At 45.9% G+C, this 16,078-nt stretch overlaps 1 protein-coding gene across 1 annotated transcript in view; it reads left to right on the plus strand.

The window, feature by feature from the left end:
• The first annotated feature begins 279 nt into the window (after window positions 1-279).
• The window catches only part of LOC124271221 (paladin-like), a 39,383-nt gene continuing 23,584 nt past the window's right edge, over window positions 280-16,078 (plus strand). The window contains exons 1-2 of the mRNA XM_046706302.1: window positions 280-1,094; window positions 5,482-5,651. Coding sequence (XP_046562258.1) covers window positions 1,025-1,094; window positions 5,482-5,651 — 240 coding nt within the window. The 5' untranslated portion in view covers window positions 280-1,024. The remainder of the gene's footprint in view (window positions 1,095-5,481; window positions 5,652-16,078) is intronic.

The raw sequence follows: 16,078 nt of genomic DNA on the forward strand, positions 1-16,078 counted from the left end.
AATGTTTTATCTTCGGGTTTGCTGAGAAAGTTCTTCAATTTTGATGAAAAACCTCGTTCCATCGCCGTCTCTGTTTTGTATGATTCCGCCCGAAACAGTGGAGGATAATGTAATTACTGGGTGATGTTTGCTGCAGCTCCACCGTCAGCTTCGTGCTGAATTAAAAGCGACATGCAATCAGTCCCATGAGCCAGCGCTTCAAGGTGATCACGTGACTTTATTTACGGTTTATCACGAAACTATGTTCCCCGGGCAAACACTGCGTCAATTTTCGGGGCTCCATATAGATCGAGAGCCACCATTTCATTGTTCATTTTGATCTAATGCACCCTATTGTGGCCATTACAGAGAAAGGAGACAGAAGGTGTCGGCAGACCGATAATTACTGCTAGTCAGCTGTATGGTTAGCGGTACCATCGCGGCGCTCACCCACGACCGCTGCTACACTGCGTCCCTTTATCCTGCTCGCCACGGACAACGCTGGCACGGCAGGAGGAGACCGTTGCATCGGATCAGTGTGGACAGGTGTTGAAATACGTTACGCTAATCAAGTTTGTTTTTAGTCACCTGTTTCTTTAAGTGGACAACCTACCTGTTAAGAGACACCATAAGGGAAATTTAGCACCACCACTCGGTGTCGTGTCACATGTCTCCATAGCAACCTGACTCGGGCCTCTAATTATATACCTGTTATATGTGTTTCCATGGTGATGTCCACTACTGTAGACTTCAGTTCTGTACTTCTACTAACAGTGATAACAGAGTTTAAGAAGCGAGGGAGCCTTCACCGTTCGTGATCGCGCGCCCTGAGTTACCGCCTCCCTACCATGCAGATCGGCAGCGCTGTGGACTCGTAAACATCTCTCGCACATTAGACTATGGGAACATGACACTGCAGGAAGCCCCATGTTAACATGAACACAAGCAAACAGGACAACCTCTTACGGAAACGTTCATATTTGGAGGACTAGTAGTGATTTATCAGCATATCGTACAGTGTGGAGTGATTCTCAGAGGTAGTACCATGGGAAGCGCTGCCAGCAATATCAGCCCTCCTCCGTCCCCAACCAACCGGAATCACATCCCACAGCAAGGTAAGGGATCATATTGTCACGGATCACATCCAACGGCAAGGTGAGAAATCACATTGTCACGCATCACATCCAACGGCAAGGTGAGAGATCATATTGTCACGCATCACATCCCATTGCAAGGTAAGGGATCACATCATCACGGATCACATCCCATAGCAAGGTAAGGGAACATATTGTTACGCATCACATCCCATAGCAAGGTAAGGGATCACATTGTCACGGATCACATCCCATAGCAGGTAAGGGATCACATTGTCACGGATCACATCCCATAGCAAGGATAGGGATCATATTGTCACGGATCACATCCCACAGCAAGGTAAGGAATCATATTGTCACGGATCACATCTCGTAGCAAGGTGAGGGATCACATCGTCACGGATGGCATCCCACGGCAAGGTAATTGATCACATTGTCACGGATGGCATCCAACAGCAAGGTAAGGGATCACACTGTCGCGGATCACACCCCACAGCAAGGTAAGGGATCACATTGTCACGGATCACATCCCACAGCAAGGTAAGGGATCACATTGTCACGAATCACATCCCTCAGCAAGGTAAGGGATCACACTGTCACGGATGGCATCGAACAGCAAGGTAAGGGATCACATTGGGATCACAACACTGGGATACGGATCACACCCCCCACAGCAAGATAAGGGATCACACTGTCACGGATGGCATCCAACAGCAAGGTAAGGGATCACACTGTCACGGATCACACCCCACAGCAAGGTAAGGGATCACACTGTCACGGATCACATCCCACAGCAAGGTAAGGGATCACACTGTCACGGATGCCATCCCACAGCAAGGTAAGGGATCACACTCTCACGGATCACACCCCACAGCAAGGTAAGGGATCACACTGTCACGGATCACACCCCACAGCAAGGTAAGGATCACACTGTCACGGATGGCATCCAACAGAAAGGTAAGGGATCACATTGTCACGGATCACACCCCACAGCAAGGTAAGGGATCACATTGTCACGGATCACATCCCACAGCAAGGTAAGGGATCACATTGTCACGAATCACATCCCTCAGCAAGGCAGGACTCCACCCCATCACATCCTGCAATAAGCTTTACACACCAGAAACCTGTGATCATGGTTTCGGATACAAGGTGGCCCCGATGATGCTGCAAGGTCTGTAAGGATCACATCAGGTATACACCACGAATCACACCCCGATGATGCTGCAAGGTCTGTGTATACACCTGCATCACCCCGATGATGCTGCAAGGTCTGTGTATACACCTGCATCACCCCGATGATGCTGCAAGGTCTGTGTATACACCTGCATCACCCCGATGATGCTGCAAGGTCTGTGTATACACCTGCATCACATTGTCACGGATGCATCATCCCGATGATGCTGCAAGGTCTGTGGATACACTGCATCACGGATCGATGATGCTGCAAGGTCTGTGTATACACCTGCATCACCCTGATCATGCTTTACACACCAGAAACCTGTGATGCACCTTTCTGTGATACATCACCCCGATGATGCTGCAAGGTCTGTGTATACACCTGCATCACCCCGATCTTCCCTCCAACATTAAGCTGATATACCTGGGAGACGGTGTAAAAGCGGAGTTAACCAAACTGACTTACTCACTACCTTCAACACTGTAACATTCGTATATACACTATTTAATCAACCAGTTCAACCCTTTGATTCTACTCTGTAACCATTGACTTAATAGAATGTAAGCAAAACTTAAACCCCTTTCCGAAAACGCAGTAACCATTGTCTTGATATCAGGCAATCACGTAACCCTTTTCCCGTTAATCATATTTCGCTTCTACTCCGAGCACGGCGCACGGCCTTCATCGATTATTGGAGCAAACAGAGTCACACATCTAAACATTGTTATCTACCATTCTCGTTATTCTCCATACCTCACATCTACATTGTCAATATACCATCTACCATTCTCGTTACTCTCCATCCATCACCTAGAAAACATTGTCAATATACCATCTACCATTCTCGTTATTCTCCATACCTCACCTCTACCCTGTCAATATACCATCTACCATTCTCGTTATTCTCCATACCTCACATCTACATTGTCAATATACCATCTACCATTCTCGTTTTTTCTCATACCTCACCTCCACAATGTCAATATACCATCTACCATTCTCGTTATTCTCCATACCTCACTTCCACAATGTCAATATACCATCTACCATTCTCGTTATTCTCCATACCTCACATCTACACTGTCAATATACCATCTACCATTCTCGTTATTCTCCATACCTCACATCTACCCTGTCAATATACCATCTACCATTCTCGTTATGCTCCATACCTCACATCTACACTGTCAATATACCATCTACCATTCTCGTCATCCCCCATACCTCACTTCCACATTGTCAATATACCATCTACCATTCTCGTTATTCTCCATACCTCACCTGAACAATGTCAATATACCATCTACCATTCTCGTTATCCCCATACCTCACCTCTACATTGTCAATATACCATCTACCATTCTCGTTATCCTCCATACCTCACCTCTACATTGTCAATATACCATCTACCATTCTCGTTATCCTCCATACCTCACTTCTACATTGTCAATATACCATCTACCATTCTCGTTATCTCCCATACCTCACCTCTACATTGTCAATATACCATCTACCATTCTCGTATAACCCCCATACCTCACATCTACATTGTCAATATACCATCTACCATTCTCGTCATCCCCCATACCTCACTTCCACATTGTCAATATACCAGCTACCATTCTCGTTATTCTCCATCCATCACCTAGAGAACATTGTCAATATACCATCTCCCATTCTCGTTATCCCCCATACCTCACCTCTACATTGTCAATATGTCATCTACCATTCTCGTTATCCTCCATACCTCACCTCTACATTGTCAATATACCATCTACCATTCTCGTTATTCTCCATACCTCACATCTACACTGTCAATATTCTCCATCCATCACAACATCAATATTTCATGTACCTCTCCATTTTCCCTTGTATTGCCAACACTGCTACCGATATACCATATATCCGGCTAGTTTCCCCTTGTATTGCCAACACTGCTACCGATATACCATATATCCGGCTAGTTTCCCCTTGTATTGCCAACACGTCTACCGAAATACCATATATCCGGCTAGTTTCCCCTTGTATTGCCAACACGTCTACCGATATACCATATATCCGGCTAGTTTCCTTGTATAATATCCGGCTAGTTTCCCCTTGTATTGCCAACACGTCTACCGATATACCATATATCCGGCTAGTTTCCCCTTGTATTGCCAACACGTCTACCGATATACCATATATCCGGCTAGTTTCCCCTTGTATTGCCAACACTGCTACCGATATACCATATATCCGGCTAGTTTCCCCTTGTATTGCCAACACTGCTACCGATATACCATATATCCGGCTAGTTTCCCCTTGTATTGCCAACACTGTCTACCGATATACCATATATCCGGCTAGTTTCCCTTGTATTGCCAACACGTCTACCTTGTATTGCCAACACGTCTACCGATATACCATATATCCCTTTGTATACCATATATCCAGCTAGTTTCCCCTTGTATTGCCAACACGTCTACCGATATACCATATATCCGGCTAGTTTCCCCTTGTATTGCCAACACGTCTACCGATATACCATATATCCGGCTAGTTTCCCCTTGTATTGCCAACACGTCTACCGATATACCATATATCCGGCTAGTTTCCCCTTGTATTGCCAACACGTCTACCGATATACCATATATCCGGCTAGTTTCCCCTTGTATTGCCAACACGTCTACCGATATACCATATATCCAGCTAGTTTCCCCTTGTATTGCCAACACGTCTACCGATATACCATATATCCGGCTAGTTTCCCCTTGTATTGCCAACACGTCTACTGATATACCATATATCGGCTAGTTTCCCCTTGTATTGCCAACACGGATACTAATAAACTATCTACCTCATAGTTCCCAACTTTCGATCCCCGACATGTATGCTGAACTGTGTTTCTACCATTGCTTAGATTGACATAGTTCCTTGTCAGTATCGCCACCTCCTTCCGCCTCCCCTGGTTCAGCAGCATGCGCCTATCTTGTTAATTGCAGTATCTACAGTGCGGGTAGTCGCGGTGTGGACTCGCTACCTGTGTCATCGAGCTCTCGTGTGTTCCAACACCCACTTTGTTTGTACATCATAAATATGACATACTGACGGTTATATTAATGTAGGTTCATTATGCAGTTTAAGCTGTAGCCCCAGTCTGTATTCAATAATAAGCTTTATACAGCGAGTTCAGTGGCCGGTAAAGTGACCAGCACTCAATCGATATACCGTCATCACCTTCACTTTCAGCCCACGGGGATACAGGGAATGGACAAGACCATGTGCTCAAGTCACGTGACCAGGTTGCCCCGATTGTCATCAAGGACTGTCGAGAGGAGTTCCAACGGTTGTCAAAGTTCAAGGACCCTATCGTGATGGGTAGGATAGGTGACGGCATGCCACGGCATCCGCTCATCAAGGTACACCCGAGTCGTACTCACATAACATTCCTGGTGCTAACCCAGTCCAGGGTGACAGGCTCAATTGACGGGTAGATCAAAGAATTTAGGTGTAGACATGTAGACAAATTTTGGAAAGTATATTCTGTTTAGATAATTGGTATGTGTTAGTAGATAGCGATCTGGGCCTAGATTTTCGAAGCTCTCTTAGCGCTACGATAGTCGTAAGTGCCATACTATCTTAGCGCAAATAGAGCTTCGAAAATCTAGGCCCTGGTTAGTAATGAAAGCTACGGAGGAATGGATACAGGGATGTGTGTTACAAATATAGAGCATGGATAGAGGGATGAGTGTTACAGATGGAGGGCATGGATAGAGGGATGGGTGTTACAGATGGAGGGCATGGATAGAGGGATGGGTGTTACAGATGGAGGGCATGGATAGAGGGATGGGTGTTACAGATGGAGGGCATGGATAGAGGCATGGGTGTTACAGATGGAGGGCATGGATAGAGGGATGGGTGTTACAGATGGAGGGCATGGATAGAGGCATGGGTGTTAGATATGGAGGGCATGGGTGTTAGAGGGATGGAGGGTGTTACAGATGGAGGGCATGGATAGAGGGATGGGTGTTACAGATGGAGGGCATGGATAGAGGGGGATGGAGGGTGTTACATATGGAGGGCATGGATAGAGGGATGGGTGTTACAAATATAGAGCATGGATAGAGGGATGGGTGTTACATATGGAGGGCATGGATAGAGGCATGGGTGTTACAGATGGAGGGCATGGATATAGGGATGGGTGTTACATATGGAGGGCATGGATAGAGGCATGGGTGTTACAGATGGAGGGCATGGATAGAGGGATGGGTGTTACAAATGGAGAGCATGGATATAGATGGGATGGGTGTTACATATGGAGGGCATGGATAGAGGGATGGGTGTTACATATGGAGGGCATGGATAGAGGCATGGGTGTTACAGATGGAGGGCATGGATATAGGGATGGGTGTTACAGATGGAGGGCATGGATAGAGGGATGGGTGTTACATATGGAGGGCATGGATAGAGGCATGGGTGTTACAGATGGAGGGCATGGATATAGGGATGGGTGTTACAAATATAGAGCATTGATAGAGGGATGGGTGTTACATATGGAGGGCATGGATAGAGGCATGGGTGTTACAGATGGAGGGCATGGATAGAGGGATGGGTGTTACATATGGAGGGCATGGATAGAGGCATGGGTGTTACAGATGGAGGGCATGGATAGAGGGATGGGTGTTACAGATGGAGGGCATGGATAGAGGATGGGTGTTACAGATGGAGGGCATGGATAGAGGCATGGATAGAGGGATGGGTGTTACAGATGGAGGGCATGGATAGAGGGATGGGTGTTACAGATGGAGGGCATGGATAGATAGAGGGCATGGATGGGTGTGTTACAGATGGAGGGCATGGATAGAGGCATGGGTGTGTTACAGATGGAGGGGGCATGGATAGGAGGGATGGGTGTTACAGATGGAGGGCATGGATAGAGGGATGGGTGTTACAGATGGAGGGCATGGATAGAGAGGATTGGGTGTTACAGATGGAGGGCATGGATAGAGGGGATGGGTGTTACAGATGGAGGGGCATGGATAGAGGGATGGGGGTGTTACAGATGGAGGGCATGGATAGAGGGATGGGTGTTACAGATGGGAGGGCATGGATATAGGGATGGGGTGTTACAGATGGAGGGCATGGATAGAGGATGGATAGATGGATAGGGCATGGATGTTACAGATGGAGGGCATGGATAGAAGCATGGGTGTGTTACAGATGGGGAGGCATGGATAGAGGATGGGTGTTACAGATGGCATGGATAGAGGCATGGGTGGATAGAGGGATGGGTGTTACATATGGAGGGCATGGATAGAGGCATGGGTGTTACACACATGGATAGAGGGATGGGTGTTACATGGCATGGATAGAGGGAGGGGTGTTACAGATGGAGGGCATAGATAGAGGGATAGAGGGGTGTTACAGATGGAGGGCATGGATAGAGGCATGGGTGTTACAGATGGAGGGCATGGATAGAGGGATGGGTGTTACAGATGGAGGGCATGGATAGAGGATGGGTGTTACAGATGGAGGGCATGGATAGAGGGCATGGGTGTTACAGATGGAGGGCATGGATAGAGGGATGGGTGTTACAGATGGAGGGGCATGGATAGAGGGATGGGTGTTACATATGGATGGGGGCATGGATAGAGGCATGGATGGGTGTTACATATGGAGGGCATGGATAGAGGGATGGGTGTTACAGATGGAGGGCATGGATAGAGGGATGGGTGTTACAGATGGAGGGCATGGATAGAGGGATGGGTGTGTTACAGGAGGCATGGATAGAGGGATGGGTGTGCATGGAGGGCATGGATAGAGGGATGGGTGTTACAGATGGAGGGCATGGATAGAGGATGGGTGTTACAGATGGAGTGGGCATGGATAGAGGGATGGGTGTTACAGATGGAGGGCATGGATAGAGGGATGGGTGTTACAGATGGAGGGCATGGATAGAGGGATGGGTGTTACATATGGAGGGGCATGGATAGAGGGATGGGTGTTACAGATGGGGGGCATGGATGGGAGGATGGGGATGGGTGTTACAGATGGAGGGCATGGATAGAGGGATGGGTGTTACAGATGGAGGGACATGGATAGAGGCATGGGTGTTACAGATGGAGGGCATGGATATAGGGATGGGTGTTACAGATGGAGGGCATGGATAGAGGCATGGGTGTTACAGATGGAGGGCATGGATAGAGGGATGGGTGTTACAGATGGAGGGCATGGATAGAAGGGTGGGTGTTACAGATGGAGGGCATGGATAGAGGGATGGGTGTTACAGATGGAGGGCATGGATAGAGGGTGGGTGTTACAGATGGAGGCATGGATAGAGGGATGGATGGAGGGCACAGATAGAGGGTGTTTACAGATGGAGGGCATGGATAGAGGGTTGGGTGTTACAGATGGAGGGCATGGATAGAGGCATGGGTGTTACAGATGGAGGGCATGGATAAAGGGATGGGTGTTACAGATTTAAGGTATGGATGGACGTATAGGTGTTACAGATACAGGGCATGGATGAGGGGATAGATGATGGAATTACAGATCAGACAGACAGACAGATAGATAGATAGATAGATAGATAGATAGATAGATAGATAGAGATAGATGGCTCGGCGGCCAGAGCGTGTCCGCCCTGAATGGCCACTGGCTTCTGCTATATGCAGATGATTACTGTGTTACCCTGGAAATTGCATTGAGGTTTTGAGTGATGGTTGAGTTGAAAGATGTTGATGGATTCAGCCTTGACATGTTTCTATTAGCGTCAGATAGTGTAATGAGATAGATGCGAATCACAAGAAAAGCCTGGAACATTTCACGTTCAATTTTGATTAAACGATATTTTTATAATTAGGGCTTGCGATGTTAAATACATGTATTCAGTTGAAAGGTGTCTTTTTCTGGAAAAATGTTTTAATTCAATTTTGGGATAGATGTTTATGGAAATACCAGAGCGTGGTCATCCCGAGGGATGAGCTTGAAGTAATCGCAGCTATCGCTTGGCTACACACACCAGTGTCCTGATCAGACCGATACTCTGTGTAAATATGAGCGCAGGAGTACACCGATTTCCTCTTACCACCAAATGGAAGCCACACTCTGTAGTCCGGAAGCCAGATAGAGGGCAGCACGGGAGAGCAGGGATTCTATTGATGGACACATTGGGCAAACATCCCCGCAGACAGTAGCCACAGTGGACTGCAGTCGACCTCATACTTTACATTGTATTTCGTTGAAACATCCGCCTCACGTTCAAAACCAACTTTCACTTTGATTGAGAGCATTATCAATGTACAAATCTAACATGAAACATTTAGATAAGATCAAATGAAAATTGATCCCCTTTGCAAATATTTGACTCTAGTAATACTGTTAGACACGGCAAAAGTGAAACATTACAAAGAATACGTGAAATTCCAACGACTTTTAAAACACGGAGCATGAAGGACTTATTTGTGCTTGCATGAAGTGAGTGGCATAATGTGCATTTTTGATTTTACGATGTAGAAAAAATACACAAAAACTGAAACATTAATTCTACTTGACGTGAAATGACGCTGTGTGAAAGAGGGACCTGTTGTGTCGTTGAGCCTTGTTAAGTCGAATTAAACATAAGATGGTTTGAAGGCAAACCATATCTTCCAGTGTCCTTGAACCTGCGGTCACACGTCTGTAAACCAAGCTGAAGTAGCGTTGATTAAGTGTTTTAAGCTGGGGCGATCTCTTCGCGAACACATAAACACAGACTCCAGTAATCCAATTTGGCCATCTCTGTACTGGAGCCCTAAACATATTAGGCTTGAACCCAGTGTGTCGGCCGTCGTCAATACGGTGTACTTTGGCTGGATGTGGTTGGGAGTGGTGGACACTAAGGCTGTGGTAAACTTCATCACTGCACGTTCAGGCCACATCAGTAAGCGGGCGTTGTCTTCTGTCGCTGGCTCCTGTTGCATATTCAGGCACGAGCACCTGCCACAAACAAGACAAACGAGGCATCAATTAAAACCTATTGGATTCTTGGTGTAAAAATAGGTTTACATCTCCAGCTGAAACCAATTCATGTATGCGGCGGCCTGGGCAAGGTGTTGTGGATGCATACCTGGCACGAGAAAAAACCGTTTTGTAGAAACAGGTCTCTTGATTCCAAACGGTTGTTTGAAAGATGTTTGTGTGCCACGAAAAGGATTTGGTTCTATAGATACAAACATAAAACTCGCTTTTACCAATTTTCAGTGATTGTTCCAGAATGATTCTTTGTATACAGGAACATCTCATACACTACTGGAATAAGGAAACTGTGCATTAATCGATGTTATGCCATTTTTAATGCAAAAAAGATAATAACATGATTTGTTGTGATTTCCTTAATCACTGAGTAACTGTTGGCAGGAAAATATCGAAATCTGTATGATTTGACACTAAGCATAGTGACACGCCCATGAAGAGATGTGGTGTCAAAAGTCCGTTCACAAATTCAGTATCGTGTGTGTCCACCATTAGCGTTGATGCAGGCTTGACAACGACGACGCATGGACGACACTAAGCGACTGAAGGAAGCTTGGGGAATGTTGTTCCATGTCTGAACCAACGCTTGTCCCAATTTAGCTAACGTCAATGGCTGATTCTGGGCTTGACGTAAACGTCACTCCACTTCATCCCACGCGTGCTCGATAGGCGACAGGTCCGGAGAAACAGCTGGCCAGGGGAGTGCCTTAATGTTCTTCTTTGTCAGGAAATCTGTCACAACACGAGCGACATGTGGACGGGCATTATCTTGCTGAAGCGTGAAGTTACTTCTCTGACCTTGAATGAACAGTTGCACATGAGGTCCTATGATCTCATCCCTGTATCGCAGACCTGTCAGATTGCCATGGACAATAACATCTTGCGCTCGACCATGAGATCTGATGCCTCCCCATACCATAACGCTCCGCCACCAAACTGTCGACGTTGAACAACGCATGCGTCAGCATACCGTTTTCCTTGCCGTCTGTACAACCTTGCCCTGCCATCTGAGCAGCCCAGGTAAAATCTTGACTCGTCAGTGTTCAAAACACCATCCCAATCCTGGAAATGGTTGGACGTAAGCCAGCAATGGTCCGAGCAGTCAAACTTAGACGGGCCAGCCGAAAGTGATTGTCTTGCTGACGTGACGTCGCGCGTGGGCGACCGGTTCGAGGCAAATCTGCCGTGTTCCCATTATGTTGAAAACGTCTCCATAGAGATGAGATCGTGTTTCGATGGGCACCCAGATGTCTAGCCACTTCATTTTGGGCCATTCCAGTCTCCAGCATACCCACGGCTGATTTTCTGTAAACCGTGGCACGACGTATACGCAGTTTAGGTTGAAATTAACGTGTTTTCCACAACTTTCAGGCTAGAGAATAATCAACCGTTCTTCAATTTTCAATATCAGTGTGTGAACTTCCTGTTTCCAAAAGCATGCAAAAAGTGAGCGAGTTCATTGTGCACAAAGTGCACGTGCCACGCGCGATACGTGATATCAAACTGCATGCAAAGTACTTTGCTACATGTTTAATGAGGGTTGTTTTTATAACGTTTCAAATAACTTTTATTTTGTGAAATTTTATGTTATGCATAGTTACTTTTTCCGTTAGTATATTTAAGATACCTCACGCTGTTCTCAAGGTTAAAAAGTGCTCTCTCTATATATATGCTCTCCCAACAAAGAAACGCATAGGTGTATTTTCACTAACTTAATCTGCTAACTTAGAAGTGAAATACAGATATACAGTATAAAAGATCAAATGTCTGCTACCACGTTTAGCTTATAAAAGTTCAACAATTGAAGGCGTCCGCTCCCAGTTGGGCGCTGTCTTCAGACTCTATTGTGCCAACCATGAGTCCCCCCAAAACTGCTCTTGGCATGGACTGAATAAGTCTTTGAATTCGACCCTGTGGATCTAACATATACTGAACATCATTGAAAACGCACCACCTGTAAATTTTGAAATATGGTAATAGGATTGTTTTGAGAGTGAAAATGAACGTTGGAAATGTTGTTAATAACACAAAAGACAATAAATAATGGTGTACAGTAAATAACGGATTGCCCGAACACATCATGGAACACATCACATGACAACAACAAAATTCATGCACAACACACACGAAAAGCACAAACTGCATGCGTAAAACATGCTGATTAGGGGTATAAATGACCGTCGGCAAAAAAACGTTCTCATTTTAGCTGTACCTCCGCAAGTAAAGTTTATTTTGCAATGCGAAGATTGTCATCAGAGGAACGAGAACGGGCGTTGGGCATGTTGCAGGTTGGCACATCAAGCAGGATTATTGCCAGACGATTTGGTTGCCATCATTCCACCATCATAAGACTTGCCAACAGGTACCAACAAACAGGAACAACCAGGGACCGCCAACGTCCCGGCCAGGCACGTGTTACCACCCCTCGACAAGATCGAGACATTGTTTGGCGCCATATTCGGGATCGTACGTTGCCGGCTGCCAGAACCGCCAACGCTGTCCAAGGCCGACGTGGTTTGATCAGTGCTTCCACCGTCCGACGCCGTCTCCGCGCGGCAGGATTACGGTGTCGACGCCCTTATGTTGGACCCATCCTGACTGATAGACATCGCCGTGAACGCCGACGATGGGCTGAACAGCATCGTTTGTGATTGTTACGACGTTGTCATGGTGTTGTGTTCTCCGACGAGTCACGTTTTCACTTGCGAAATGCTGACGGGCGTCTACGGGTATGGCGTCGACGGGGAGAACGTTACCATCAGGACTGTGTTGTGCAAACAGATCGGTGGGATGGAGACAGCATTATGGTGTGGGCAGGGTTCAGTTATCATCTCAAACCCGCTCTGGTAGTTTGTCGTGGCAGAGTGAATGCCCTTTACTACCGTGACACCATTCTTCAGAACAACGTCGTTCCCTTCTTTAACCAACATCAAGATCGGCACACATTCCAGCAGGACAATGCTCGAGCGCACGCTGCACGTGTTGCAACACAGTTTCTGGCAAACAACAACATTCCTCTACTTCCATGACCTGCATTGTCACCAGATTTGTCTCCCAATGAACACTTGTGGGATTACATCGGCCAACGCCTCTCACGTCGCCCACAGATCAACAACCTTGGGGAACTTGAGAATGCCTTGCAACAAGAGTGGAATGCATTGCCTCAAAACATTATTCAGAGACTTATCAGTTCATTGAGGAGACGTTGCACAGCTTGTGTTGCTGCTAACGGTGGTCATACACGTTACTGACTTTCCAATTTGAAATCCATCTTTCTTTCCATGGTCAGGTGCATTAAAACTTCACTGTTTTGCTGGATTGGTTCTTGTTTCTTTTCTTTACCAATCACTGGACTACAAAAGTATGTACAATTTACACCGATTGCTCATTTATGCTCTTGGAAATCCAAACTAATACAGGTGGTGCGTTTTCAATGATGTTCAGTATATATTCTTCCTACACGTGATGAGTTTGAGGTCTGGCGATTTGGAAGGTCAAGGAAGCACAGTAACGTTCTCATTCAGAAGATGCCTGAGGCCTGGCATTATCTTGCTGGAACAACTCTCTCTGGTGGTCAGTGATCGGAACCATGTGAATCCTTAAGATTTCGTCTCTTTACGAATAGTAGTTAAATTGCCCTGAGAGCACACACATTTAGATTTCTACGTAATCATGACATGACGCCACTATATCGGTCAACCAGGGCGACACAATTCTAGGCAAAACGTTCATTTCGACGTCGATAGACACGTACGCTTCCGTCACGACAATGAACCATACATGTCGCCAGTTTTGTAGATTCATGAATCGAACGTTATTGCACCACTGGACCTGTCGACGTTGATATAGTTGTCGCAGCATATGGCCAAAATAGGGTCTTCCGGCTCGAAGTCCAGCTTCTCGTACACGATTACGAATGGTTTGCGCCGACAGTCACCCCACACCAGGCACTGCAGTTGCAGTTGCAGTTTCTGTGACAGTTTGATTCCGCAAATGAAGTACCCGGATGTACCATCCGTAATCCGAGGTCTACCACTTCGAGGCCGATTTTGAGTGGAATTGGTTTGTTGATATCAGTCCCATTAACGACTGATGTCGCTATGCATTCGTTCCATGTACACAAACCAGCCTTACAATGGCGAAATTATAAAAATCAAACACTTTGAAAAATATTTGTAATTTCATATATCAATATCACCTATGTGTTTCGTTTTGGAGAGTATATCCTAATGTACTCTGTTTTCCGTAGTTACTCTTAGTAGTGAGGTTAGACTGGTCCGATCTTAAAAAATACGTCTTGATAACTGTGTGAACCTTGGACACGTCCAATCTGAACCTGTGAGCGAGGGGTGACACTTCGAGTCATTCAGTCCATCAGTTCAGACTGCTAATATCTGGACAGTCCTGACAGAGGCCACTCACTATATGGAACAGTTCAGTGACACACAAATTAAGAACATATCCATGGTATTTTTAGGACAGTCTAAAATTATCAGCATCGCTGCACGAACTATATATGGTCTCAAATTAAACTAAACGCGGTATGCGTGCTTAAATAGATTCTACTTTGAATGTTTTAATGGGGACAGAGCTGTTTTCTCCATGCATTCTCACCGATTCACTGAGAGTTGTGAAGAAGCACGTCATGTAGAGCTGTCTACTAAATGTCGTGATATAAGCGAGTGAAACACTAGATATCTGACACGCTCTGGACGACAGAAGCCACATCTGTCCATGAAGGCTTTGTTTTGTATTATCACGATGCATCCTTTCACACATCTCGGGTCACGTTATTAGCGCCGTACTCCACGCTGCAGCCGGCATTAGAGCGGAATGGCCTCGGAAGCAGCAGATTGCCGCTTAACCCAACAACGACTACAACGTTGTAGATATTACCCACATCCCCAGCAGCGCTGTTCAGATCAGAGAAGCCATATTGGATTCTGTCAGCGACCATGTGTACAGTCATCACTGGCATCTGAATATCACTGTAACAGCGATTGTATCCATTTCCTTTAGAGATGGTTCATAGCCCTGGAATGCAATCTGAAAACAACAATAATGACTGTTTCATTTAGCCTTAAAGTCCCTGGAATATTCTAAAAACCCTCGACAGGGAACCTGGCAACAGACGAGGTCCTTTCATTTAGTGAATGTCAAAATCCTTCGGAACGCCAGTTACGAAAAACATCATCATGTTGTGTCTGTTTAAGGATAAGTTCCATCAAAATTGTTTCTCGATGAAACAACAACATGTGTAGAAATAACGGAATGTGAAATTCGGGGGGAGGCGTGTGTATTGGCAAAATTTGTTCGCTACACATCACGTCATGTCACATGACACATTACCCCCAGGTTTCCAACCCAGGTGTCACTACTCGCCAGGATTCAATTACTGCAGCAGTAGTTCCAGAATATCGACGTTGTCAGGTACAATTTTATCACGTTTTACTCTGTTTGTTTAAATCCAACACGTGATGGTGTTGTGGAGGAAGACCAAGCAAGGCTGTAATGACGCCTAACGCTGAAGGGCGATGGGGGAATTGCCCATTGACCCTGTATTGTATCAGAACAACGTCTTCTCTAGTTTATGGATTTTTCCAAATGACAGCTTCTCACATTTCGCATTCGTATTATGCACCTACGAAAATATCGACGAGATTGCTTCTGGTATGATTTTGTCTAGAACTTAAGTGCTATAAAATGAGAACTGACCAGTGTTCCCCTGCAGGCGTGGCTGTGCTTGTAGGTCATGTACAGACACTACCAGTACATGCTGCGAACCAATAACAAATGAAACACACTGAAACTTGTGCGTTATCACATACATGTA

Source organism: Haliotis rubra, unplaced genomic scaffold, assembly GCF_003918875.1.
Source record: "Haliotis rubra isolate DU_JTF1 unplaced genomic scaffold, ASM391887v1 Scf1023, whole genome shotgun sequence".
NCBI lineage: Eukaryota > Metazoa > Mollusca > Gastropoda > Lepetellida > Haliotidae > Haliotis > Haliotis rubra.